General features: G+C 42.2%; 1 protein-coding gene and 1 long non-coding RNA gene across 5 annotated transcripts; both read left to right on the top strand.

The window, feature by feature from the left end:
• The first annotated feature begins 3,775 nt into the window (after positions 1-3,775).
• LOC311122381 (NLR family CARD domain-containing protein 3-like) lies at positions 3,776-10,654 on the top strand. Of its 4 annotated transcripts, XM_084196746.1 has the most exons (7): positions 3,776-3,861; positions 4,045-4,132; positions 7,443-7,562; positions 8,169-8,285; positions 8,569-8,653; positions 8,783-9,011; positions 9,403-10,654. In XM_084196746.1, the coding sequence occupies exons 1-7, from the start codon at positions 3,840-3,842 to the stop codon at positions 10,374-10,376; spliced, it is 1,635 nt and encodes a 544-aa protein (XP_084052872.1). In that variant the 5' UTR covers positions 3,776-3,839; the 3' UTR covers positions 10,377-10,654. The 4 variants fall into 4 exon arrangements, with proteins under 4 accessions (XP_084052872.1, XP_084052875.1, XP_084052874.1 ...); XM_084196748.1 differs by lacking the exons at positions 3,776-3,861; positions 4,045-4,132 and adding an exon at positions 6,048-6,085; XM_084196747.1 differs by lacking the exons at positions 3,776-3,861; positions 4,045-4,132 and adding an exon at positions 7,187-7,331.
• Positions 10,655-21,722: 11,068 nt separating this feature from the next.
• LOC311122388 lies at positions 21,723-23,182 on the top strand. Its single transcript, XR_014612425.1, has 3 exons — positions 21,723-21,738; positions 22,713-22,875; positions 22,967-23,182. It is a non-coding gene; the product is annotated as an uncharacterized lncRNA (long non-coding RNA).
• The last annotated feature ends 1,436 nt before the right edge of the window (positions 23,183-24,618 follow it).

The raw sequence follows: 24,618 nt of genomic DNA, 5'->3' as shown, positions 1-24,618 counted from the left end.
TATCTGCCTGGAGAGAGTTTTCTTAATGAATGTGGAAGAGGTCCATTTATGCTGGGACACACCCGGCCCAGGTGTTTCCCATGTAGCTGACGACCCTCCCAACTCCGCCCACCGGCATCCTAATAAGGAAACAAGAGCAAAGAGAGAATACGGCAGACAGAGTGGGAGGGTCGTCACAATTACGTATCCATTCAGTTTAGGTTGTAAAGACTTATCTAGGATGATCAATGGAAACAGGATGCATATGAGCTCAATTTCCAGTCTCAAAGCAAAGGGTCTGAATACATCTGTAAATAAGGCATTTCAGTTTTTATTTTTATACATTTGCAAACATTTCTAAAAACCTGTTTTCGCTTCATCATTATGGGGTATTGTGTGTAGATATATGATGATTTTTTTTTTTTTTTTTTTTATAAGGCTGTAATGTAACAAAATGTGGAAAAAGGGAAGAGGTCAGAATACTTTCCGAATGCACTGTTAATGGGAAATGCCATTTGGAAGATATATATTCTTGTTTTACTGAACTATCACAATAATACATAGAATGTTAGACCACACATTTTGGACATGCATGGACATTGTCCCAGGTCATTGAGAACGTTCCGTACATCACAGTTTCCTCCTGTGAATAGGCGAGTCTCCTCTTAAATATCTTAGTCTGGAATTAACATTGACATTACTGACATACACGTAATAACCAGTCATTGTACTCATAAATAAGGTAGCCTGTGTAATCACCTTGAAATAATATAATTATGAAATAGGCTGAATCAGATTGTGTTTACATATGTTTAAGACTCACACTTACCTCAGCCTGTTTCTTCCACTTCATGATCTGGGTATCATTGCCGACCCTCAACCTGTTAACATGTCCTCTAGTGCCATCAGAACATAGGCAGATGGCCATGGAGTTCAGAGTGATGAATATCTTCTCACAGCATCCTCCCCTCCACAGCTCCATCTCCAGGCATGTTGGTACAAACTTTTCATTTTATTTTGCCTGCTGGTGAACAAGGCCATTGACAGCACCATCCATGTCCCTCTGTCAAGGAGGTCTCTGAAAAGAGGAGACATTAGAAGGTTTCTTCTCTTAGTTTAGTCTTTTGTCTCGGACAAGGCTTACATGTCAGAGGCGTACTTACTTTACTAAGTTACTTGTAGAAACGGTACAACTATATACAACATGTCAATTGTGAAATGATTGATATTGGACATCTAGTGTTTGGATGATATTGGGTTAATCCTCACATTGTGGTGATTCCTTTGATGAGGTCTACTTTGAGGTTTCTGGCCTGGGGAAGGGTTGCCCTCTAACAGGTGGTCATCAAAGGTGCCTTCTCCTCTGCCCACGCCAGAGTCTCACTCCAGGAAAAGGTCTGAAAGACCTCTGTCTCCACCGGTTGGGACAAGGGACCATTTTTTTTCCTGCACTAACTCCTTTTCTCTGAAAGTACATAGAAATCACACAAACCTATGATCCTACATTGTAGATGTATGGTATGGCATATCAACTGAATTATAATCTCAAGTCTAAAAAACAATCACTCTTATCACATACTTCTACTACCTTCCCTCTTGATGATGACCTCTTTGTACCTCTTCACGTGTGACCTCATAAACAAAGCATGGAGGTATTGATGGCAATCCAGGAAATATCTGACCCTGGCAAGGGGACCAGACCCATAGACTGGAGGTGTCCTCTTCACCTCGGGGACAGGGGACTTTGTTGGTCTTCCAGACAATCTCACCTTCTTCACCTTAGCTGGTGTTTCAGCCAATCTCACCTTCTTCACCTTAGCTGGTGTAACAGCCAATCTCACCTTCTTCACCTTAGCTGGTGTAACAGCCAATCTCACCTTCTTCTCCTTAGCTGGTGTAACAGCCAATCTCACCTTCTTCTCCTTAGCTGGTGTAACAGCCAATCTCACCTTCTTCTCCTTAGCTGGTGTAACAGCCAATGTCCTCTTCTTACCCTTCTTCTGGGTCTTGGTTCTTAGTGTGGCCAAGCACGGCCGGCACAGAAATGAGGTTTTAGATGGAGACACAGGATCCAGTGGTCTGGCAGTAGGAGGACTGGTCAGGGACAAAACACTTGTCCTATTGTACCCTCCTCTGCCTTTAACTCATTCTAAACTACAACCTACATATTGATTCTCAGACATATTGTCCTCACAACTGTCTGTCTCTCCCTATCTCTCAATACTCTATGTATGTGTGTGTGTGTGTGTGTGTGTGTGTCTATATAGTAAATGCTATATATCTATTATATGGTTATATATTGATAATTATATATTATATTTATATAAATGACTGTAGTGTGTATATATATATAAATATAATGTGTAAAACTAGCAGTGTGAATGTTAAAACAATAAATGTTATAGAATAAGAGTTTACTGAAAATAATAAGTAATTTAGTGAATAATGGAACAAATGTAGTGAATGTGTCTGTTTGTAAATGAAACCTAGGCTATACGATTATTGTAATATGTAAAATAAACATATCTTTCTATGATTTATCTTTCCTGGTTGTTATTTCTCAGTGTCTCTGGACAGAAAATGTGCCAAGTCAATAAAGTTATGCGCTCAATTTTGTGTTTACTGACGCCTGTAATGATCTGCAAAATGTTGATTGGTTGACAGCCCATCTGTAGATTGTGTGATTTGATTGGACAACGAGTATTTGGAGCCCTTGGTCTAAGTCATTGGATATTCAATTGATACAGTTGCAAAAAAAAGGAGCAAAAAGTTGGTGGTTGCATTTCATTAACGTTTAATGAAAAAGTATGGATTTCAGCAAAAAAAGAAAGACACGCAACTACAGAGGACAAACATTTTATGATTCATTATTTTTTGAAGTATTGACCTTGGGAGAATAAATAGCCTTTTTAGTGTTTTTCAAAATTGTTATTAAACGACAAGTTCAAGCCAATTTTGTCTGCATTTTCTAATGATATATACTTATGTCTTCTGCCTTAATTGTAGTAGCGTAACTGTGTTGTGAGATTTTAACTAGAACAATAAGAAACTATTACTGGATATAGTCAATGGGATAGTTGTTGTCATGGTAGACTTTTAAAACTAATCATGTGGCTGGCCACCCCTTTACAACTCGGAAGGCATGGTTTTGCAGATAAATGAGTAAACGTGAACTACACTCTTAAAAGAAAAGCTTCCTGTAGGATCCTTTAGGATAATATAAGGTTAAAAAATATACCTTAAGATTAATTCCCAAGCCTATACTCTGCCATCAGCTCGTTGTTGAACCGTTGTAGACTTCAGGGGTTCTTTGAAGAAGCCTTTTCAAAAGAGGGGTTCGGTTTGGAACCAGCAGCGCCCTCGTGAGTAAAGGGCGCGCGAGCGCAGAATTCAAATTGAGACCGTTGGTCAAAAGACAACTGGAAGCGGGAAGCGCGCGGATGGTTGGAGAGACGCGACCAGTAAGAGATGACTTGCAACGGATTGACGTGAAAGGTGAGTGAACCTTAGCTATTCGCTAGCTAAGGTAATAATTCATCAAACTACTATCAAATAACTTAAAAACAATACATCATGTAATGTACTCCAAGCTACATAGCCTGTAATGTTAGCTGGTAATTGTTGTATAAATGTTGGTACGTTTTAGCTAACGTTAGCTACAGTAGCTAGCTAGTTAAAGTTACTGTAACGTTAGCTAACTTTAGCTAGCTAGACTCAATATTGAGGAATTGTAGTCATTTAAACCCATGATATACTTTCTCACCATCTCCTTCCATCCTCCTCCCTTTAGTACCTGGCTTATCCTGCCCCTGTCCAGTTAAGTGGTGGAGAGTTTGGGAGCTGTGAGCTCTGATAGAGAAATGTATCAACCACCACGAACAGGTAAGACACACACACACACACACACACACACACACACACACACACACACAGATGACCCAATGTAGATTATGTTCGACTTGACAAAAAGAAGAATACATAAAGCAGATCAGATTAGTTAGATGCATTTGATATTGAATACTCATGTTGTTTATGTTGTGTTTGTGTCTAATTGATGTCTTTCAGGTTGGTGTATTGGGGCGGATTGTTCTGTCCTCTGTATTTCAGACCAAAGCAAGACAACGTTTAAAGCTCACTATGGATCTACTAACAGGTTAGCCTCTAAGTATTTGGATGTATTTGAAGTGTGATTATAGTGTGTTCTGTGTTACTCCTTTGTCTATCCAATACTAACTGAATGGTGAATGAATGTATTTACAGTGAATCAATCAATCAATACAGTTTGATTATTGTGTGTTTTATGTCATTCCTTCATCTTTTCCAACACTAACTGAATGGTGAATGAATGTATTTGGAGTCATCAATCAATCAATCAATACAGTGTTTGAACAAAATTCAACTCCAGTTGAAGAACTGGGACAAGCTACAAATCTCATTGTGGGGTAGACCACATGTTATGAAGATGGTTAAAGCTCCTAAACGGAATTACGTCATCAGCATGTTTCCACTGTCCATACCTGCCTACACCCTTAACACCATAGACAAAATGATTCATTTGGACTATTAAAAGGGCGAGGATGAACCAAGCTAGATTACAGGTAAAGACTTAGAAGGGAGGATTAAAGCTCCCTAACATGTAATTATAGCAAGAAGCCTTTATAACTGCCCAAATAGGCTCTTTATTGAGAACTCTAATAGGCCAATTTGGGTTGACGTGGAAGAATAACTTAATGCCCCATTTGGAGCATCATATTATCTGAGTCAACACTTAAATGTGGGGCTGCAGAATCCCATAATGTCCCATACTAAGAAATATGGCGTCAGATAAATAAGAGACAGACATCTTCACCTTTCCTGACAAGCTCTGCTTCTTTATGGAACAACCATAAATACAAATGAGGAGGAAAGGTGGTTGTCTGGAAAGACACATTTATTTTTCACTTTTGCTTCATGTATCAACTTTAATTTGAGTGTGGCTGTGGAAGACTGGTCCCTTGATGATGTCTGCAAGTGGCTGAGTACCAATGATCTCCATGATTCCATCCCATCATTCCAAGGTTCACAATCTTTCTGAAGAATGCCAACTCTCTTCAATTGTCCACTTTGCAACGAGCATACTGTCTTTGTGTCCAGACGACTCACACATATTGGCCTCAATCACCAGCATGAACCACATTTTCTAATTACCTGTGGAATTAATGGGTGTGGGAAAGCAAATATATGTTTTAGCGCCTATCGGTCACACATCTACCAAAACCACAGAGCTTTTAAGCCCCAACTTAGATGAGAATTGCCCTCATGATGAATTTGAGACGGGGACTGATCCCATTGAAGATGACATGAGCGATGTAGAGAGTCTGCCAGAGGCTGAATATGTTCAAGCCACAGAGATCAACACTGAGCAGCTAATTGAAGGTCTCAAAAAGAATATCTATTTTTTGATTTTGGAAATCAGGAAAGAACACTGCATTCCAGCTACGGTACAGAATAGCATTGTTGAGGACCTCAGAACCATTTTTGATGCATTTATGACACACTACAGTGATCCTCTCAGGTTTCATCTTACAAATAAGCGAATAAACGTGGATGAACATGACGATCTCAGGGACTTGCTTAACAACTCTGCAGTATTTGAGGAATGCTTTAGATGCATAAGCTCTGAGTGGATGCTGGAGCATTACTGTGTGAAAGAATTGGGCATGGTCCGGCCAATTGAAGTACCACTGAGCAACAAAGAAGGTTATAAAACAAGGTGATTTCAATCCAGCTACATGGTACCCAGGCTATATTAATATAAAGAGACATGAGACAAAACAATCATAATGAATCAGATTACATGGACAGGGGGACCTGATCCTGGGTCAGCACTCCTCCTCTGGGACACTTCCCAGGAGTCACCAGGACCAAGAAACAGAACACTTACTGTTGGAAAGTCTAGTTACAGCAGGTGTTTACTGCCATCTAGTGGAAGATACCAATAAAACACTTTATTATCAGGGTGTGGAGACGGTTGAGCTGAAACAGAAAGTAAAGTTGTTCTTTTGTACAGGATCCATTTTGAGACGACAGAGCAGAAAACACTATATGGAGAGAACTAAAAAATAAAGTGAGTATTTCTAAGTATTTCTGAACAATAATCTGTTTTAAAGGACAGAGTAAGAGAATGAATACCTGGAATGCGATATTACTAGTTAGCAGAACTGCCACTTGAGCTGAGTTGCTGACAGACAGCAGTTTTCAAAGTGGAAACTAATCAGTAGGCCTACATGTTATTTAGATTGTCATTAAGGAGACACCTATTTTACAACCCTTTTTCCATAAAACATATTAACGCTGTAGAACTGATGCGCATCAAGAAATAAGTTGACAAAGCACAGGAAAACTACTTTAGGCGCTCTAGAGCACGTTAGATACATTCTGTCGGAGGTGGTTTAAACTGCATTCTAATGTCGACTTTGCTTATGGAAAACCATATCATACGAAGGTTTTTACACATGCTCAGTTGTTGGGTCTCTCGAGTGGAAATTTGAAATGAAAGTTATGGAACTTCCTCATGTGCTTCTGTTATGAGGAAAACTCCACAATGAAACTGACATGAAATGTGGAGAATGATAGATCTGTTGGCCATCAAGTAGCCTATTAATTGTTATGCCTGTCTAGGCTACTGTAGCCTGCCATTTTATACTATAAATATGTTGAATTGACTGGAGTCGTTGCAAATCATTTTGTGCCACTTGTGTAGCCAACCTGGAGCTGGCAAACAGATGTAATAAATAGCCTTTAACTTCAGTTTATTGTTGTTGTAGCCTTGTGTTATTATGTAATTAATAATGGCTGTGTTTAGTTAATTCAATTGGAAGTTAAAGTGTCACCATGGTCACAGTTATATCGCAATTGCTGATCAGATGTTAGAATGCATTAGATTGAAGGTAACAGTCAGCCAGATTAGGCTACAGGTATAAAAATAACCTGGCTGTTGTTGACAAGCATGGACCTATTCAGTTCATATCCATATTATTAATATTTGATTCATTGATTGAAATTACGACCCCATCCTCAGTAGCCTATTCCAGCAGGCTACTGGGCAACAGAAGCACTTCCTACCTCAAAATCGCCTTGCTATTCATGTTAAATAAATTAGTCTGTCTACTTGAACTAAGCAAGCTGCTAAATCATTCAGCTTACATCTTGCCTACATCTTGCCCAGGCTACTGGAGGCTATCTGAAATAAGATGTAGGCCTATCAGGGTCTATGTTTTGGCCTAGTTTTCAGGTCTTGTTGGTGGGTTTGGCGGAGTCATTGGGCTAGAAAAAGTCATTGCATTAAATCATCTGACTGTTTGGATGTGTCTGTAAGTAAACTGTTTTATTTCTAAGAGATAATGAATAAAATAGAACAATTGACCTTCAATAATTAGTTGTCACTGTGTTAAAGACAACCAACATGCTGCATCTCTGTTTAGGGGTCAGTGGTCTAAAATGAGTCTCTCTGTGGAGAGAGAGGAGGGGGGCCCTGCCTCTAAAATGAGTCTCTCTGGGGAGAGAGAGGAGGGGGGCCCTGCCTCTAAAATGAGTCTCTTTGGGTGAGTTGACAATATTGTTTAAGAATTTATATTCCAAAACGCTATATGCAAAAAAAAAATAATACATTTGTGTTTTTTCATCAGAAATGATTGCTTCAATATAATGTTCTAGATTTTAGATGTGCATGAAAATGAGTTTTTTCCCAAAACGCTTTATATCCAATTTTATCCAATGTTTAGCTGGAATGTAATGTTCGTATCCTGTATGTTTGACTGTGATATGCGGTTGTCTCACCTAGATATTTTAAGATGAATGCACTTACAGATGCAATATCTTAATTTGACCCTGTTTCTCACAGCAGGAACATAATCCTGCAGCAACAGCAAATGTGCATTTTTATGTGGATTATAATTAAGGGGCATTTTTTTGTAAGGCTGATCAATTTTTCATTAGGGCAAATCAAGTCCGAAACTTTAAGTGGAATTTACCCACTTTAGAAGCCTTTATAAAGCCTTGTAGTGGTTTAATAATTTATTTAAACAATAAAAGCTAATTTACGAACATTTCTGAAAATGGATATATAGCGTTTTGGAATGAAACTCTTGTTTCCCCATCTGAGCTCAGAGTAGATGAGAGATGTAATGTTTGTCTCTGTTGTGTTGAAGCCCAATCAAGCAGGAGAGACCAGCCTCCCCTGTACCCAGCTGTGTGTCCATGAAGAGTGACCGGTCTATGCATCTACCTATACTGTTTAGAGAGGGAGACTTTTCTAGTGAACAAAGGTAAGAAGAACTCATGGGTCATGGTCAGTGAGTTAAACAACACTGTCTCTAGTCATTTCTCCTCTCCCATTTTCCCATTTATTTTTGTTGTTTTCATAATCCATAGGCTAATTCTTTTTTCCATTTTCATAGTCCTGAATCAATATTAAACTAACACAACATTCCCTCCCTGTGTGTATGTGTGTGTGTGTGTGTGTGTGTGTGTGTTTGTGTGTGTGTGTGTGTGTGTGTGTGTGTGTGCACTCCCTGGATGAGGAGATGTAATCTCATGTTTTGTCCACAGAAACCAACAGGAGAGATCAGAGTCAGAGATGCTCAGTGGTCAGTCTTCCCAGAGTCATCAAACAGACCTGGCCTCCATATTCAGTGTATGTGGTCCTGTTATGTACATTTGTTTTTTTTTACCTCAAGTAAAGTTGTTCTGTCAATCATTCATTCATGTGTTAATGAGAAAGCATTTAGTCTCTTGCTTAACTTATTTACTTGATTTATTTCAGTTGCTTGAAGAGAATATTATGACATTTGTGAAGAACGAGCTGAAGATGTTCAAGAGGATTCTTAGTCCAGAACTCCCAGAAGGCTTTGAGAGTCAGAAGCAGGATAAGGAAGTGGTGGATGCTGAAGATGAGAAGCAGGAGAGCAGTGCCAGAGAGGGGGCTCTGAAGATCACACTGCACGTCCTGAGGAAAATGAACCAGAAGGAGCTTGCTGACACACTGGAGAAAAGTAAGAGCTGTCTGCCTCATGTTGAATGCTGTTTTAGAACATTTAAAAGCTGTAGCTAAAGTACAGCTAAAGTAGCTGTGTAACTCAATGATATTGTAGCAGCCTTAACACAACACCTAGTGACCTCATCAAGTAGCAGCAGGGATGTGTTGTGTGGATTCATTTAGACAGAGGAGAGAGAGAGAGAGAGAGAGACAACATTATTAATGCCATCAATAATACCAATAATGATATAAATCAGTCAAACCAGTGTGTAATAAATTATGAACATATTTACAGATTTATACAGACAAGAGAATAAATGATTATAATTTAAACTTTATAAGACAGTCTTAGAATACTGTAGGCATTAAAACAGATGTAATATTAGTATCCTCTGTGTTATTTCTAGATTCAGATGAGCTTGCTGTGATTTGCCAACGTGAACTCAAATCTAATCTAAAGAAGAAGTTTCAATGTGTATTTGAGGGGATCGCTAAACCAGGAAACCCAACACTTCTCAATAAGATCTACACAGAGCTCTACATCACAGAGGGTGGAACAGGAGATGTCAATAATGAACATGAGCTGAGACAGATTGAGACAACAACCAGGAAACAAGCAAGACCAGAGACTGCAGTCAAATGTAACGACATCTTCAAACCCTTAACTGGACAAGACAAACTTATCAGAACTGTGCTGACAAAGGGAGTCGCTGGCATTGGAAAAACAGTCTCTGTGCAGAAGTTCATTCTGGACTGGGCTGAAGGAAAAGCAAATCAGGATGTCCAATTTGTATTTTCATTCCCTTTTCGGGAGCTGAATTTGATGAAAAAGGACAAACACACTTTCATTGAACTTCTCAGTCACTTCTCAATGGAAACCAAAGAATCAAGAATCTCCAACTACGACAAGTACAAAGTTCTGTTCATCTTTGATGGTCTGGATGAGTGCCGACTGCCCCTAGACTTCCAGAAGAACAAGATGTGTTGTGACGTCACAGAGTCAACCTCAGTGGATGTTCTGCTGACAAATCTCATCAAGGGAAATCTGCTTCCCTCTGCTCTCCTCTGGATAACTACCCGACCTGCAGCAGCCAATCAGATCCCTTCAGGGTGTGTTGACCAGGTGACAGATGTACGAGGGTTCAATGACCCACAGAAGGAGGAGTATTTCAGGAAGAGATTCAGTGATGAGGACCTGGCCAGCAGAATCATCGCACACATAAAGACATCAAGGAGCCTCCACATCATGTGCCATATTCCAGTCTTCTGTTGGATTTCTGCAATAGTCCTTGAACACATGTTGAGTACAGACCAGAGAGAAGAGATGCCCAAGACTCTGACTGAGTGTCACACTCTGGCTCCCTTTGACTGTGTAGTTTGAGCCAGGGTGTATTCATTTGGTTGTTGGGTATAGGGTGTGTTCATTTGTTGTGTTTGGTTTTGGTTTGTTTCCTTATTTGGTCAATGACTCCCAATCGGAGGTAACGAGTGTCAGCTGTCGGCTCGTTATCTCTGATTGGGAGCCATATTTATACTGTGTGTTTTCCTGTGGGTGTTGTGGGTTTTTGTTCCAGGTTCAGTCTTAGTCACTGTTGGACTTCACTATCGTCTTTTGTTTTGTTTTACGTGCTTTATCAATTAAAGTCATCATGTTCACTCAACGCGCTGCGTATTGGTCTGCTCTCTTTATAGACGATCGTGACAGAAAAACCCACCATAAAAGGACCAAGCGGCGTGTCAAGCGGCAACAGGATCCACCTACACAGGATTTATATCCACCCATAAAAGATTCATGGACATGGGAGGAGATTCTGGATGGTAAGGGGCCTTGGGCACAACCGGGAGAATATCGCCGTCCTCGTGAAGAGCTGGAGGCAGCTAAAGCCGAGAGGCGGCGATATGAGGAGGCAGCACGGAGGCAAGACTGGAAGCCTGTGGGTACTACCCAAGAATTTCTTGGGGGGGGGCTAAGAGGGAGTGTGGCGAAGTCAGGTAGGAGACCTGCGCCTACTCCCTGGACTGACCGTGGAGAGCGAGAGTACGGGCAGACACCGTGTTACGCAGTTGAGCGCATGGTGTCTCCTGTACGCAGGCATAGCCCGGTTCGGTACATTCCGGCTCCACGTATCGGCCGGGCTAGACTGAGCATTGAGCCAGATGTCATGAGGCCGGCCCCACGCATCCGGTCACCAGTGCGTCTCCTCGGGCCGGCTTACATGGCACCAGCCTTACGCATGGTGTTCCCGGTTCGCCCACATAGGCCGGTGCGGGTTATTCCACCTCCCCGTACTGGTCGGGCGACGGGGAGCATCAACCGAGGTAAGGTTGGGCAGGCTCAGTGCTCAAGGGAGCCAGTACGCCTGCACGGTCCGGTATTTCCGGCGCCACCTCCTCGCTCCAGCCCAGTACCACCAGTACCTACACCACGCACCAGGTTTCCTGTGCGTCTTCAGAGCCCTGTGTCTCCTCCACGCACTGGCTCTATGGTGCGTGTCTCCAGCCCTTTACCACCAGTGCATACACCACGCACCAAGCCTCCTGTGTGTCCCCAGAGTCCTGTGCGTCCTGTTGCTGCTTCCCGCACTAGCCCTGAGATGCGTGTCCTCAGCCCGGTACCTCCAGTTCCGGCATCACGCATCACGCCTACGGTGCGTCCCCAGGGTCCAGCATGCCCTGTTGCTTCTCCCCGCACTAGCCCTGAGATGCGTGTCCTCAGCCCGGTACCTCCTGTTCCGGCACCACGCACCAGGCCTACGATGCGCCTCAGACGGCCAGAGTCTGCCGTCTGCCCAACGGGGCCTGAACTGTCCGTCTGCCCAACGCCGTCTGAACTGCCCGTCTGCCCTACGGCGCCTGAACTGCCCGTCTGCCCAACGCCGGCTGAACTGCCCGTCTGCCCAACGGCGCCTGAACTGCCCGTCTGCCCAACGCCGTCTGAACTGTCCGTCTGCCAAGCGCCGCAGGAACTGCCCGTCTGTACTGAGCCTGCAAAGCCGCCCGTCTGCCATGAGCCTTCAGAGCCGTCCGCCAGACCGGAGCCGCTAGAGCTCTCCGCCAGACAGGAGCAGCCAGAGCCTTCCGCCAGACAGGATCAGCCAGAGCCTTCCGCCAGACAGGAGCAGCCAGAGCCTTCCTTCAGACAGGAGCAGCCAGAGCCTTCCGCCAGACAGGATCAGCCAGAGCCTTCCGCCAGACAGGATCAGCCAGAGCCTTCCGCCAGACAGGATCAGCCAGAGCTTTCCGCCAGACAGGATCAGCCAGAGCCTTCTGCCAGACAGGATCAGCCAGAGCCTTCCGCCAGACAGGATCAGCCAGAGCCTTCTGCCAGACAGGATCAGCCAGAGCCTTCCGCCAGCCAGGATCCGCCAGAGCCGTCCAGCCAGGATCCGCCAGAGCCGTCCAGCCAGGATCCGCCAGAGCCAGCCAGCCAGGATCCGCCATTCAGTCCGGTGCTGCCCCTCAGGCCGGTGCTGCCCCTTAGTCAGGTACTGTCCCTTAGCCCGGTGCTGCCCCTTAGTCAGGTACTGTCCCTTAGTCCGGTGCTGCCCCTTAGTCAGGTACTGTCCCTTAGCCCGGTGCTGCCCCTTAGTCCGGTGCTGCCCCTTAGTCCGGTGCCGCCCCTAAATCCAGGTGGGGTAAGTTGGAGGGTGGTCATGTGGAGGAGGCTAGGGAAGCGGGTGGTGACTAAGGTGGGGGGGGGACCACGACCAGGGCCAGAACCGCCACCGTGGACAGACGCCCACCCAGACCCTCCCCTAGACTGTATGCTGGTGCGCCCGGAGTTCGCACCTTTAGGGGGGGGTACTGTCACACTCTGGCTCCCTTTGACTGTGTAGTTTGAGCCAGGGTGTATTCATTTGGTTGTTGGGTATAGGGTGTGTTCATTTGTTGTGTTTGGTTTTGGTTTGTTTCCTTATTTGGTCAATGACTCCCAATCGGAGGTAACGAGTGTCAGCTGTCGGCTCGTTATCTCTGATTGGGAGCCATATTTATACTGTGTGTTTTCCTGTGGGTGTTGTGGGTTTTTGTTCCAGGTTCAGTCTTAGTCACTGTTGGACTTCACTATCGTCTTTTGTTTTGTTTTACGTGCTTTATCAATTAAAGTCATCATGTTCACTCAACGCGCTGCGTATTGGTCTGCTCTCTTTATAGACGATCGTGACACTGAGATGTTCATACACCTTGTGGTGTTTCATACCAAACAGAAGAATGAAAAGTATCTTGGGAAAGAAGAGACAGTTCCACACTGGAATAAAGAGAGCATTCTGTCACTGGGAAAACTGGCTTTTCAACAGCTTATGAAGGGCAATCTGATTTTCTATGAAGAAGACCTGAAAGAGGCTGGCATTGATGTCAATGAAGCCTCAGTGTACTCAGGATTGTGCACACAGCTCTTTAAACAGGAATGTGGGCTGTACCAGGACAAGGTGTACTGCTTCGTGCATCTGAGCATTCAGGAGTTTCTGGCTGCTGTATATGTGTTCCTCTCATTCATCATCAACAATGAGAATCTAATGGCCAAACCTCAATCAATGTTCAGCTACTTTTTTGCGCTGTCAAGAGACAAGCCTGAAGTTACAGTCTTCAAGAGTGCTGTGGATAAAGCCTTACAAAGTGAGACAGGAAACCTGGACCTGTTCCTCCGCTTCCTTCTGGGCCTCTCACTGGAGTCCAATCAGAAGCACTTACGAGGTCTGCTGACAAAGACAAGAAGCAGCTCACAGAGCCATGAAGAAACAGTCAAGTACATCAAGGAGAAGATCAGGGAGAATCCCTCTCCAGAGAGGTGCATCAATCTGTTCCACTGTCTGAATGAACTGAATGACCATTCTCTAGTGGAGGAGATCCAAAGCTATCTGAGATCAGGAAGTCTCTCAGAAGAAGAACTGTCACCTGCACAGTGGTCAGCTCTGGTCTTTGTGTTGCTGACTTCAGAAAATGAGCTGGATGTGTTTGACCTGAAGAAATACTCCAGATCAGAGGAAGGTCTTCTGAGGCTGCTGCCAGTGGTCAAAGCCTCCAGAGCTGCTCTGTGAGTACATAAAATGACATTTAAGTACTAATCAACAGGAAGAAATATTCAGTTTAGAGAAATATATATGTATTATAATATGTATATAATGTATAATATTACATTGAAAAACTTACTGAATCAATGCATTGATGTTCACATTAGTATAACAATATGACCATACAATTCTAGGAGACGGAAGATGAATCTATATGTTGTTTAAGAGAATAAACCAAATGCATCTGCCATTGTCCTTCTACACTACTGGTGTTAAATTAACAGTGTGTTTGTGAAATCATGATGATCTATCTGTCAGGCTGTCAGGCTGTGGAGTCACAGAGAAAGGCTGTGCTTCTCTGGTCTCAGCTCTGAGTTCAAACCCCTCACACCTGAGAGAGCTGGACCTGAGCTACAATGACCTGAAGGATTCAGGAGTGAAGCTGCTCTCTGCTGGACTGGGGAATCACCACTGTAAACTGGAGACTCTGAGGTCAGTATTCCTGTAGTTGGTTAACAAGTGATAACTGTTCACCAGATCCATATGTGTTTACCAGGCACACATAGTCCACACCATATGTGTTTGGACAGTGAAGCTTACAGTTTTAAATTTGGCGCTATGCTCCAGCAATTTAGATTTGAGATAAAACGTTTCATATTAGGTTACAGTACAGAATGTCACCTTTTATTTGATGTTAATGGTGAGAGGTTAGCATGTTTTGTTGTATCCTCTGTAACTCTCTCACTCATAATTGTTCATGATTCATTCATGATTTTTATTAATCATGGCATTATCAGGATTAATTTAGTAGTGTTTAGAAACATGTTAATCTACTCACTTAGACAGAAGATTAATCCAGTCATCATCCACCATTCAGTTACTATTGGGCAAAACATAACCCAAAACACAACCAAAACAAACTGCAAATGCAACCAACGAGTTTGGGACCAAATACTAAACCTTTGACTACTTTAATACACTTGTAGTGAATTGGTCAGAATACTTATGACTTCTTCAAATGGGGGGACTAGATACATAAAGTGCTTTCATTTGAAATGTTAGCTTCTCTGTCAAAATAGATATGGTGTGGACTGTACACTCATACAATCTAAATCTGATACCTCACCGTCTGTCTTTTGACTGATAATGCTTTTTAAACTGCTCTGGTCAGTCTACTCAAATATTTGTACTATACAGTGAGGGAAAAAAGTATTTGATCCCCTGCTGATTTTGTACGTTTGCCCACTGACAAAGACATGATCAGTCCATAATTTTGATGATAGGTTTATTTGAACAGTGAGAGACAGAATAACAATAAAGAAATCCAGAAAAACGCATGTCAAAAATGTTATAAATTGATTTGCATTTTAATGAGGGAAATAAGTATTTGACCCCTTTGCAAAACATGACTTAGTACTTGGTGGCAAAACCCTTGTTGGCAATCAGAGGTCAGACGTTTCTTGTTGTTGGCCAGCAGGTTTGCACACATCTCAGGAGGGATTTTGTCCCACTCCTCTTTGCAGATCTTCTCCAAGTCATTAAGGTTTTGAGGCTGACGTTTGGCAACTCGAACCTTCAGCTCCCTCCACAGATTTTCTATGGGATTAAGGTCTGGAGACTGGCTTGGCCACTCCAGGACCTTAATGTGCTTCTTCTTGAGCCACTCCTTTGTTGCCTTGGCCATGTGTTTTGGGTCATTGTCATGCTGGAATACCCATCCACGACCCATTTTCAATGCCCTGACTGAGGGAAGGAGGTTCTCATCCAAGATTTGACGGTACATGGCCCCGTCCATCGTCCCTTTGATGCGGTGAAGTTGTCCTGTTCCCTTAGCAGAAAAACACCCCCAAAGCATAATGTTTCCACCTCCATGTTTGACGGTGGGGATGGTGTTCTTGGGGTCATAGGCAGCATTCCTCCTCCTCCAAACACGGCGAGTTGAGTTGATGCCAAAGACCTAGTTTTTGGTCTCATCTGACCACAATACTTTCACCCAGTTCTCCTCTGAATCATTCAGATTTTCATTGGCAAACTTCAGACGGGCCTGTATAAGTGCTTTCTTGAGCAGGGGGACCTTGCGGGCGCTGCAGGATTTCAGTCCTTTCACGGCATAGTGCAGGGTTCTTCAATTCCGGTCCTGGAGGGCCGAAACACTTGTGTTTTTTAAATTTCTACCTGGTAGTTAATTGCACTCACCTGGTGTCCCAGGTCTGAATTAGCCCCTGATTAGAAGGAGAGGATGAAAAACAGAGGTGTTTCGGCCCTCCAGGACCGGAATTGAAGAACCCTGGCATAGTGTGTTACCAATTGTTTTCTTGGTGACTATGGTCCCAGCTGCCTTGGGATCATTGACAAGATCCTCCCGTGTAGTTCTGGGCTGATTCCTCACTGTTCTCATAATTCCTGTAGTTCCTGTAGTTCCTGTAATTCCTGTAATTCTCCTGAGTGGCGCAGTGGTCTAAGGCACTGCATCACAGTGATAGCTGTGCCACTAGAGATCCTGGTTTGAATCCAGGCTCTGTCGTAACCGGCCGCGACCGGGAGACCCATGGGGCGGCGCACAATTGGTCCAGGTAGGGGAGGGTATGGCCGGCAGGGATGTAGCTCAGTTGGTAGAGCATGGCATTTGCAATGCCAGGGTTGTGGGTTCGATTCCCACAGGGGGCCAGTATGAAAAAAATAAAAAAAATAATGTATGCACTAAATGTAAGTCGCTTCGGATAAGAGCGTCTGCTAAAATGTAAATAAACATTGCAACTCCACGAGGTGATATCTTGCATGGAGCCCCAGGCCGAGGGAGATTGACAGTTATTTTGTGTTTCTTCCATTTGCGAATAATCGCACCAACTGTTGTCACCTTCTCACCAATTGTTTGGCGATGGTCTTGTAGCCCATTCCAGCCTTGTGTAGGTCTACAATCTTGTCCCTGACATCCTTGGAGAGCTCTTTGGTCTTGGCCATGGTGGAGAGTTTGGAATCTGATTGATTGATTGCTTCTGTGGACATGATGTACTGATATTAGGAGCACTCCCTTTAAGAGTGTGCTCCTAATCTCAGCTCGTTACCTGTATAAAAGACACCTGGGAGCCAGAAACCTTTCTGATTGAGAGGGGGTCAAATAATTATTTCCCTCATTAAAATGCAAATCAATTTATAACATTTTTGACATGCGTTTTTCTGGATTTTGTTGTTGTTATTCTGTCTCTCACTGTTCAAATAAACCTACCATTAAAATGATAGACTGATCATTTCTTTGTCAGTGGGCAAACGTACAAAATCAGCAGGGGATCAAATACTTTTTTCCCTCACTGTACATGTTCTATCTAGAAGCAATAATCTGATAATTTCTAATAATGATACATTCATTTATGAATAGATATGGCAGGTTTCAGGACACTGATGTATCTGAATATGTTGAAAAAATATACTGCCACTATTTTCACCGCCAAAGAATAGCTGTGTGGTTTTAATATGATTTGACTCTTTGAAGGCTGTCAGGCTGTCTAGTCACAGAGGAAGGCTGTGCTTCTCTGGTCTCAGCTCTGAAGTCAAACCCCTCACACCTGAGAGAGCTGGATCTGATTAACAATGACCTGAAGGATTCAGGAGTGAAGCTGCTCTCTGCTGGACTGGGGAATCCCCACTGTAAACTGGAGACTCTGAGGTCAGTATTCCTGTAGTTGGTCAACAAGTGATAACTGTTCACCAGATCCACATGTGTTTACCAGGCACAGATATTTTCATACCTATCTGTTTTACTGTTTAGAAATGAAAGCACTTTATGTATCTAGTTCTCCCATTTGAAAAAGTCATAATAATTTGGACATATTCTCTTATATTGTATTAAAGTAGTCATAAGTTTAGTATTTGGTCCCATATTCCTTACCCACGGTGATTACATCAAGCCTGTGATTCTACAAACTTGTTGAATACATTTTCAGTTTGTTTTAGTTGTGTTTTACATTATATTTTTCCCAATAGAAACTGAATGGTGAATAATGTCCTGTCATTTTGGAGTTACTTCACTTGTATTGTCAGTAAGAATAGAATATGTTTCTGAACACTTCTACATTCATGTGGATGCTACCATGATTATGAATAATCATGAATGAATCGTGAATGATGATGAATGAGAAAGTTACAGAGGAACAAGGATCATACCCCCTCTGTTATTGGTAATGGTGAAAGGTTAGCATGATTTGTTGTAGCATGTCACTGATGTATCTCAACATGTAGAAAAAATATACTGTCACTATTTTCACCACCAAAGAACAACAGTGTGGTTTTAATATGATTTGACTCTTTGCAGGCTGTCAGGCTGTCTAGTCACAGAGGAGGGCTGTGCTTCTCTGGTCTCAGCTCTGAAGTCAAACCCCTCACACCTGAGAGAGCTGGATCTGAGTAACAATGACCTGAAGGATTCAGGAGTGAAGCTGCTCTCTGCTGTCCTGGGGAATCCCCACTGTAAACTGGAGACTCTGAGGTCAGTATTCCTGTAGTTGGTCAACAAGTGATAACTGTTCACCAGATCCACATGTGTTTACCAGGCACACATAGTCCACACTATATGTGTTCGGACAGTGAAGCTTACAGTTTTACATTTGGTGCTATGCTCCAGCAATTTGGATTTGAGATAGAATGTTTAATATTAGGCAACAGTACAGAATGTCACCTTTTATTTTATGTTAATGGTGAGAGGTTAGCATGTTTTGTTGTAGCCTCTGTAACTTTCTCACTCATAATTATTCATGATTCATTCATGATCTTTCTCAATCATGGCAGTCACAGGCTTGATTTAGTCATTGCATTCAAAGAATATGGGACCAAATACTAAACTTTTGACTACTTTAATACACTATAAGTTAATTGGTCAGAATACTTGACTTCTTGAAAAAGGGGGACTAGATACATAAAGGGCTTGTATTTTTCTAAATGGTGAAACAGATATGTATAAAAATTCCCTCAAATTAAAGGTAATATTATATACTGTCACCTCATATAAAACATTTGATCTCAAATCCAAAATGTTGGAGTATAGAGCCACATTTAAAATGTTAGCTTTACTGTCAAACTAGATATGGTGTGGACTGTATACTCAATACAATCTAAATCTGATACCTCACTGTCTGTCTTTTGACTGATACTGCTTTTTAAACTGCTCTGGTCAGTCTACTCAAATATTTGTAATATACATTTTTCTCTCTACAAGCAATACTTCGATCATTTATCATTGTTAATAATGATACATTCATTTATGAATAGATATGGCAGGTTTCAGGACACTGATATATCTTAATATGTAGAAAAACTATACTGCCACTATTTTCACCACCAAAGAATAGCAGTGTGGTTTTAATATGATTTGACTCTTTGCAGGCTGTCAGGCTGTCTAGTCACAGAGGAAGGCTGTGCTTCTCTGGTCTCAGCTCTGAAGTCAAACCCCTCACACCTGAGAGAGCTGGACCTGAGCTACAATCACCCAGGAGACTCAGGAGTCAGACTGCTCTCTGCTGGACTGGAGGATCCACACTGCAGACTGGAGAAACTCAAGTATGTAGAGGGTTTATGTCAATGTTCATATCAGACATGTTGGAGTTATCAGGCTAGTTAAGACAAACATTCTGACCACCACTTGGACTAAGTTATATAAAGACTGTGTGTGTGTGTGTGTGTGTGTGTGTGTGTGTGTGTGTGTGTGTCCAGTGTGTGTGTGTGTGTGTGTGTGTGTGTGTGTGTGTGTGTGTCCAGTGTGTGTGTGTGTGTGTGTGTGTGTGTGTGTGTGTGTGTCCAGTGTGTGTGTGTGTGCACGTGTATCAGTACACACACTGGACACACACACACACTGGACACACATACACACTGGACACACACACACACACTGGACACACACACACACACACACTGTAAACACACACACTGGACACATACACACAAAGGACACACACACACACAAAGGACACACACACACACACACACTGGACAAACACACACACTGGACACACACGCACTCACACTGGACACACACACACTAGACACACACACACACACACACACACACTAGACATACACACACACACACTGGACACACACACACAATGGACACACACACACACACTGGACAAACACACACACACACACACACACACACACACACACTGGACACACACGCACACACACACATTGGACAAACACACACACACCGGACACACACACACACACACACAAACACTGGACACACACACACACACTGGACACACACACACAAATGTATATACTGACTGTGTGTGTGTGTGTGTGTGTGTGTGTGTGTGTGTGTGTGTGTGTGTGTGTGTGTGTGTGTGTGTGTGTGTGTGTGTGTGTGTACTCGTTTTAGTGACATATGAAGACAATTTTATGAAATCTCACCTTCATTGTCAGGACGCTCGGAAATATGAGGACATTTTTGGAGTCCTCATTTTTCCGAGCTCACTACAGTGTTCTAGACGACCATAGAATGCCCCTAAACCAAAAATCTGAAAAGTCTTTAAATGTCACAATCTCATGATTTGAAGTGTGTGTGTGTGTTTACGCTTTTTGCTCACCTGTGAATACGCCACCTAGTGGTCAGTTTTGGAACATTAACACACTTTAAACACACTTTAGTCACGTGACACACTTTAGTCACGTGACACACTTTAGTTACGTGACATATCCTGATTTTGTTTGAGCACATTTTCCAACTATTCAAGATAGATTTACTTGAATACACATAATACATGTCATCATAGTCAACTATAACTAAGCTTTGGATAAAAGCGTCTGCTAAATGGCATATTATTTGTAGCTCAGCTGGTAGAGCACGGCGCTTGTAACGCCAAGGTAGTGGGTTCGATCCCCGGGACCACCCATACACAAAAAAATGTATGCACGCATGACTGTAAGTCGCTTTGGATAAAAGCGTCTGCTAAATGGCATATTATTTTTATTTATTATTTATTATTTATTTATTATTATAAAATCCCCCTAAATCCCTCAAATAAAAACGTAATTTAGCATCAATTAGCCAGATAAGCTAATGTTAGCAAATTAGCTGAAAGGAATGAAAAGGACTTTTGCCACATGGAAAATTCAGAACTGGAAGAAGTGCAAGAGAAATGAAGGTAATACATTTATTTTTCTTCATTTACAACTAAAGAGATAGTTATTATCTAAGCTGTTCTTACATTTAAGTGTTCTTGACCACAAATGTTACTTAGCACTATCATGTTTTTCCATTTAAAGCCAAAGTGATGAAATTGGTTGTTCAGTTCAGATAATGTTATTTGTAGAGTTTACAGTACTATACTTTTATAACAGTATTTATCTTTGAAGGTGTTAAGATTGCTTACTGTGCTTACTGTGAAAATATTGCTATTGTGATTGCAGTTGCATAAGGTTTGCACTGATCGGTTAGCCTAATAAGCTAACCAGATACTGCATTAGTAAGAACATGAGCACGATATGACTAAAGGCAGACTAATACCATTTGATATATCCTTATTCGATTCAAATCAAGTATTAGTCTTTTCTGTATTTGTCTCGCTGACTTTTTGTCATCTTCCAATGTAGATGTTTTCTAGTTGAGGAGCACATGGGCAATTGAAGAGCATGTCAAAACGAAGAGCCAGACTTAGTCCTGAGGCTGAGGCTATTCATTTTATTATTTCTGGAAGTGACAAGCCTTGTATAAAGTCAAATGGATCAATGACTATAAAGGTATGTTATACACACACGCTACTCATACCATATTGGGATGTCATTTGAAACACATTCAAGTCTTACACAAGTGAAAAAATCACTGCGTACCGCTGCATTAGACACATACGGCTTTAACATCCAATTTCAGAAGTTATGTTGTGATTATTTTGCAAGCAGTTGGGGGATGGGGAAAAAGATTCAAGATTTATGAACTACACCTCCCAACTTCTATTAGAATGTGTGATATTGGTGGTAATTTCCTTGGCCAGTCGGCAGACCGTTCGTGCTATGTGTGAAAGCCGGTAATGTGATTTAAATTCAAAAAATGTTTTTAACATTTGATCATAACAACCCCATCGATAAACGGAATGTAGAAGCATTTGGGTGATAAAAATGTACAATACATGTGAATGATGCGTATCAGCGCGTAGAACAAATACGGCACCATTCAAGTTAACAGAACAGGGAAAATGCACCGCCGAGTAGGCCTACCGACAGAGTGTTCACAACATGAGTGGGTGTGTGCGTAATCCCTGCCTGTTATGATTTGGGATTTTTTTGTGTACGCTGATGTCCTTAAATACAAAGTCTGCAATAAAGCGGTCTAAAGCGAGGAGTCAAAGGCAGACTCAGCGGTGCAAGTCACTGCAGGTCTAGCGGTGATAACTGCTGGAACCTGACCGGGGATCACATCTCTTTTTGCCCCGCTTTAACGCCATTGTTTCGGCGTTTCCGTTTTTAGCTGTAGATCTGTCATTAAATCCAACATAAAATACGTCTCCTCGTGATTTCATAGTTTTCAGACCAAATTTATTTTGAATGATGTCACCTTTTTGGGTCCTTACCAGTTTGCACCCCTGCAATGGATCTTTCCCCTAAATATTAAATCATACACATTGATAAGCAGGCTAAATGGGTCTGATCAACTGCAATTCATTAACCTAATTTGAACTGTATTACTTGATACTAAGTTCTTAACTTTGTTACATCAGGACGTGGTGTATTTGCCTCAGCACCAATTGAAAAGGGATCCTTTGTCCTCGAGTACCGTGGGGAGTTTATATCGCAATATGAACGGGACAAGAGGCAGGGGAAGTATACGGAAAAGCAAAATGCTTTCTTGTTTGATTTTGAATGGAACAATGGCTCATGGTGGTAAGTAAAACCCTATAAGACATCAGTTAATCTCTATATGTTTATATGTTTTGTGGAGAAAACGTAAATCTGTTTCCCTCTTCAATTTTAGCATAGATGCATCCTGCGAAGATGGTTCACTGGGGAGGCTGGTAAATGATGCCCACAGGTCCCCAAATTGCAAAATGAAAAAGATGATAGTCCAATGTAAACCTCATCTTTGCTTGTTTGCTATTGAAAACATCCAAGCAGAGAGTGAAATAACCTATGATTATGGATAATCTCAGTGGCCATGGCGTGCTCTGGTAAGTAAATCTGCTTTGATATATTATAATGTATAGGATCTGTCAAAGAATTATGAAATATATAAATACATGTCCCTTCTTGCATGTATGTTGTCACCGCTTTATATATATATATACAGTTGAAGTCGGAAGTTTACATACACCTTAGCCAAATACATTTAAACTCAGTTTTTCACAATTCCTGACATTTAATCCAAGTAAAAAATCCCTGTTTTAGGTCAGTTAGGATCACCACTTTATTTTAAGAATGTGAAATGTCAGAATAATAGTAGAGAGAATTATTTATTTCAGCTTTTATTTCTTTCATCACATTCCCAGTGGGTCAGAAGTTTACATACACTCAATTAGTATTTGGTAGCATTGCCTTTAAATTGTTTAACTTGGGTCAAACGTTTCGGGTAGCCTTCCACAAGCTTCCCACAATAAGTTGGGTGAATTTTGGCCGATTCCTCCTGACAGAGCTGGTGTAACTGAGTCAGGTTTGTAGGCCTCCTTGCTCGCACACGCTTTTTCAGTTCTGCCCACACATTTTCTATAGGATTGAGGTCAGGGCTTTTTGATGGCCACTCCAAAACCTTGACTTTGTTGTCCTTAAGCCATTTTGCCACAACTTTGGAAGTATGCTTGGGGTCATTGTCCATTTGGAAGACCCATTTGCGACCAAGCTTTAACTTCCTGACTGATGTCTTGAGATGTTGCTTCAATATATCCACATAATTTTCCTTCCTCATGATGCCATCTATTTTGTTAAGCGCACCAGTCCCTCCTGCAGCAAAACACCCCCACAGCATGATGCTGCCACCCCCGTGCTTCACGGTTGGGATGGTGTTCTTCGGCTTGCAAGCCTACCCCCTTTTTCCTCCAAACATATTGATGGTCATTAAGGCCAAACAGTTCTATTTTTGTTTCATCAGACCAGAGGACATTTCTCCAAAAAGTACGATCTTTGTCCCCATGTGCAGTTGCAAACCACAGTCTGGCTTTTTTATGGCGGTTTTGAAGCAGTGGCTTCTTCCTTGCTGAGCGGCCTTTCAGGTTATGTCGATATAGGACTCGTTTTACTGTGGAAATAGATACTTTTGTACCTGTTTCCTCCAGCATCATCACAAGGTCCTTTGCTGTTGTTCTGGGATTGATTTGCACCTTTCGCACCAAAGTACATTCATCTCTAGGAGACAGAACGCGTCTCCTTCCTGAGCGGTATGACGGCTTCGTGGTCCCATGGTGTTTATACTTGCGTACTATTGTTTGTACAGATGAACGTGGTACCTTCAGGCGTTTGGAAATTGCTCCCAAGGATGAACCAGACTTGTGGAGGTCTACACATTTTTTTCTGAGGTCTTGGCTGATTTATTTTGATTTTCCCATGATGTCAAGCAAAGAGGCACTGAGTTTGAAGGTAGGCCTTGAAATAGATCCACAGGTACACCTCCAATTGACTCAAATGATGTCAATTAAC

The sequence above is a fragment of the Coregonus lavaretus genome (genome assembly GCF_964263955.1).
Source record: "Coregonus lavaretus genome assembly, contig: HAP1_SCAFFOLD_626, whole genome shotgun sequence".
NCBI classification, from domain to species: Eukaryota; Metazoa; Chordata; class Actinopteri; order Salmoniformes; family Salmonidae; genus Coregonus; species Coregonus lavaretus.
The sequence above is the reverse complement of the archived record's forward strand: the minus strand, read 5'-3'. Positions and strand labels throughout refer to the sequence as shown.

Coding starts and splice junctions, on each gene's coding strand:
- LOC311122381 (XM_084196746.1), top strand. CDS start 3,840: ATGTATCAACCACCACGAACAG. Junction 3,862..4,044: donor GTATCAACCACCACGAACAG/GTAAGACACACA, acceptor GATGTCTTTCAG/GTTGGTGTATTGGGGCGGAT. Junction 8,286..8,568: donor GACTTTTCTAGTGAACAAAG/GTAAGAAGAACT, acceptor TTTTGTCCACAG/AAACCAACAGGAGAGATCAG.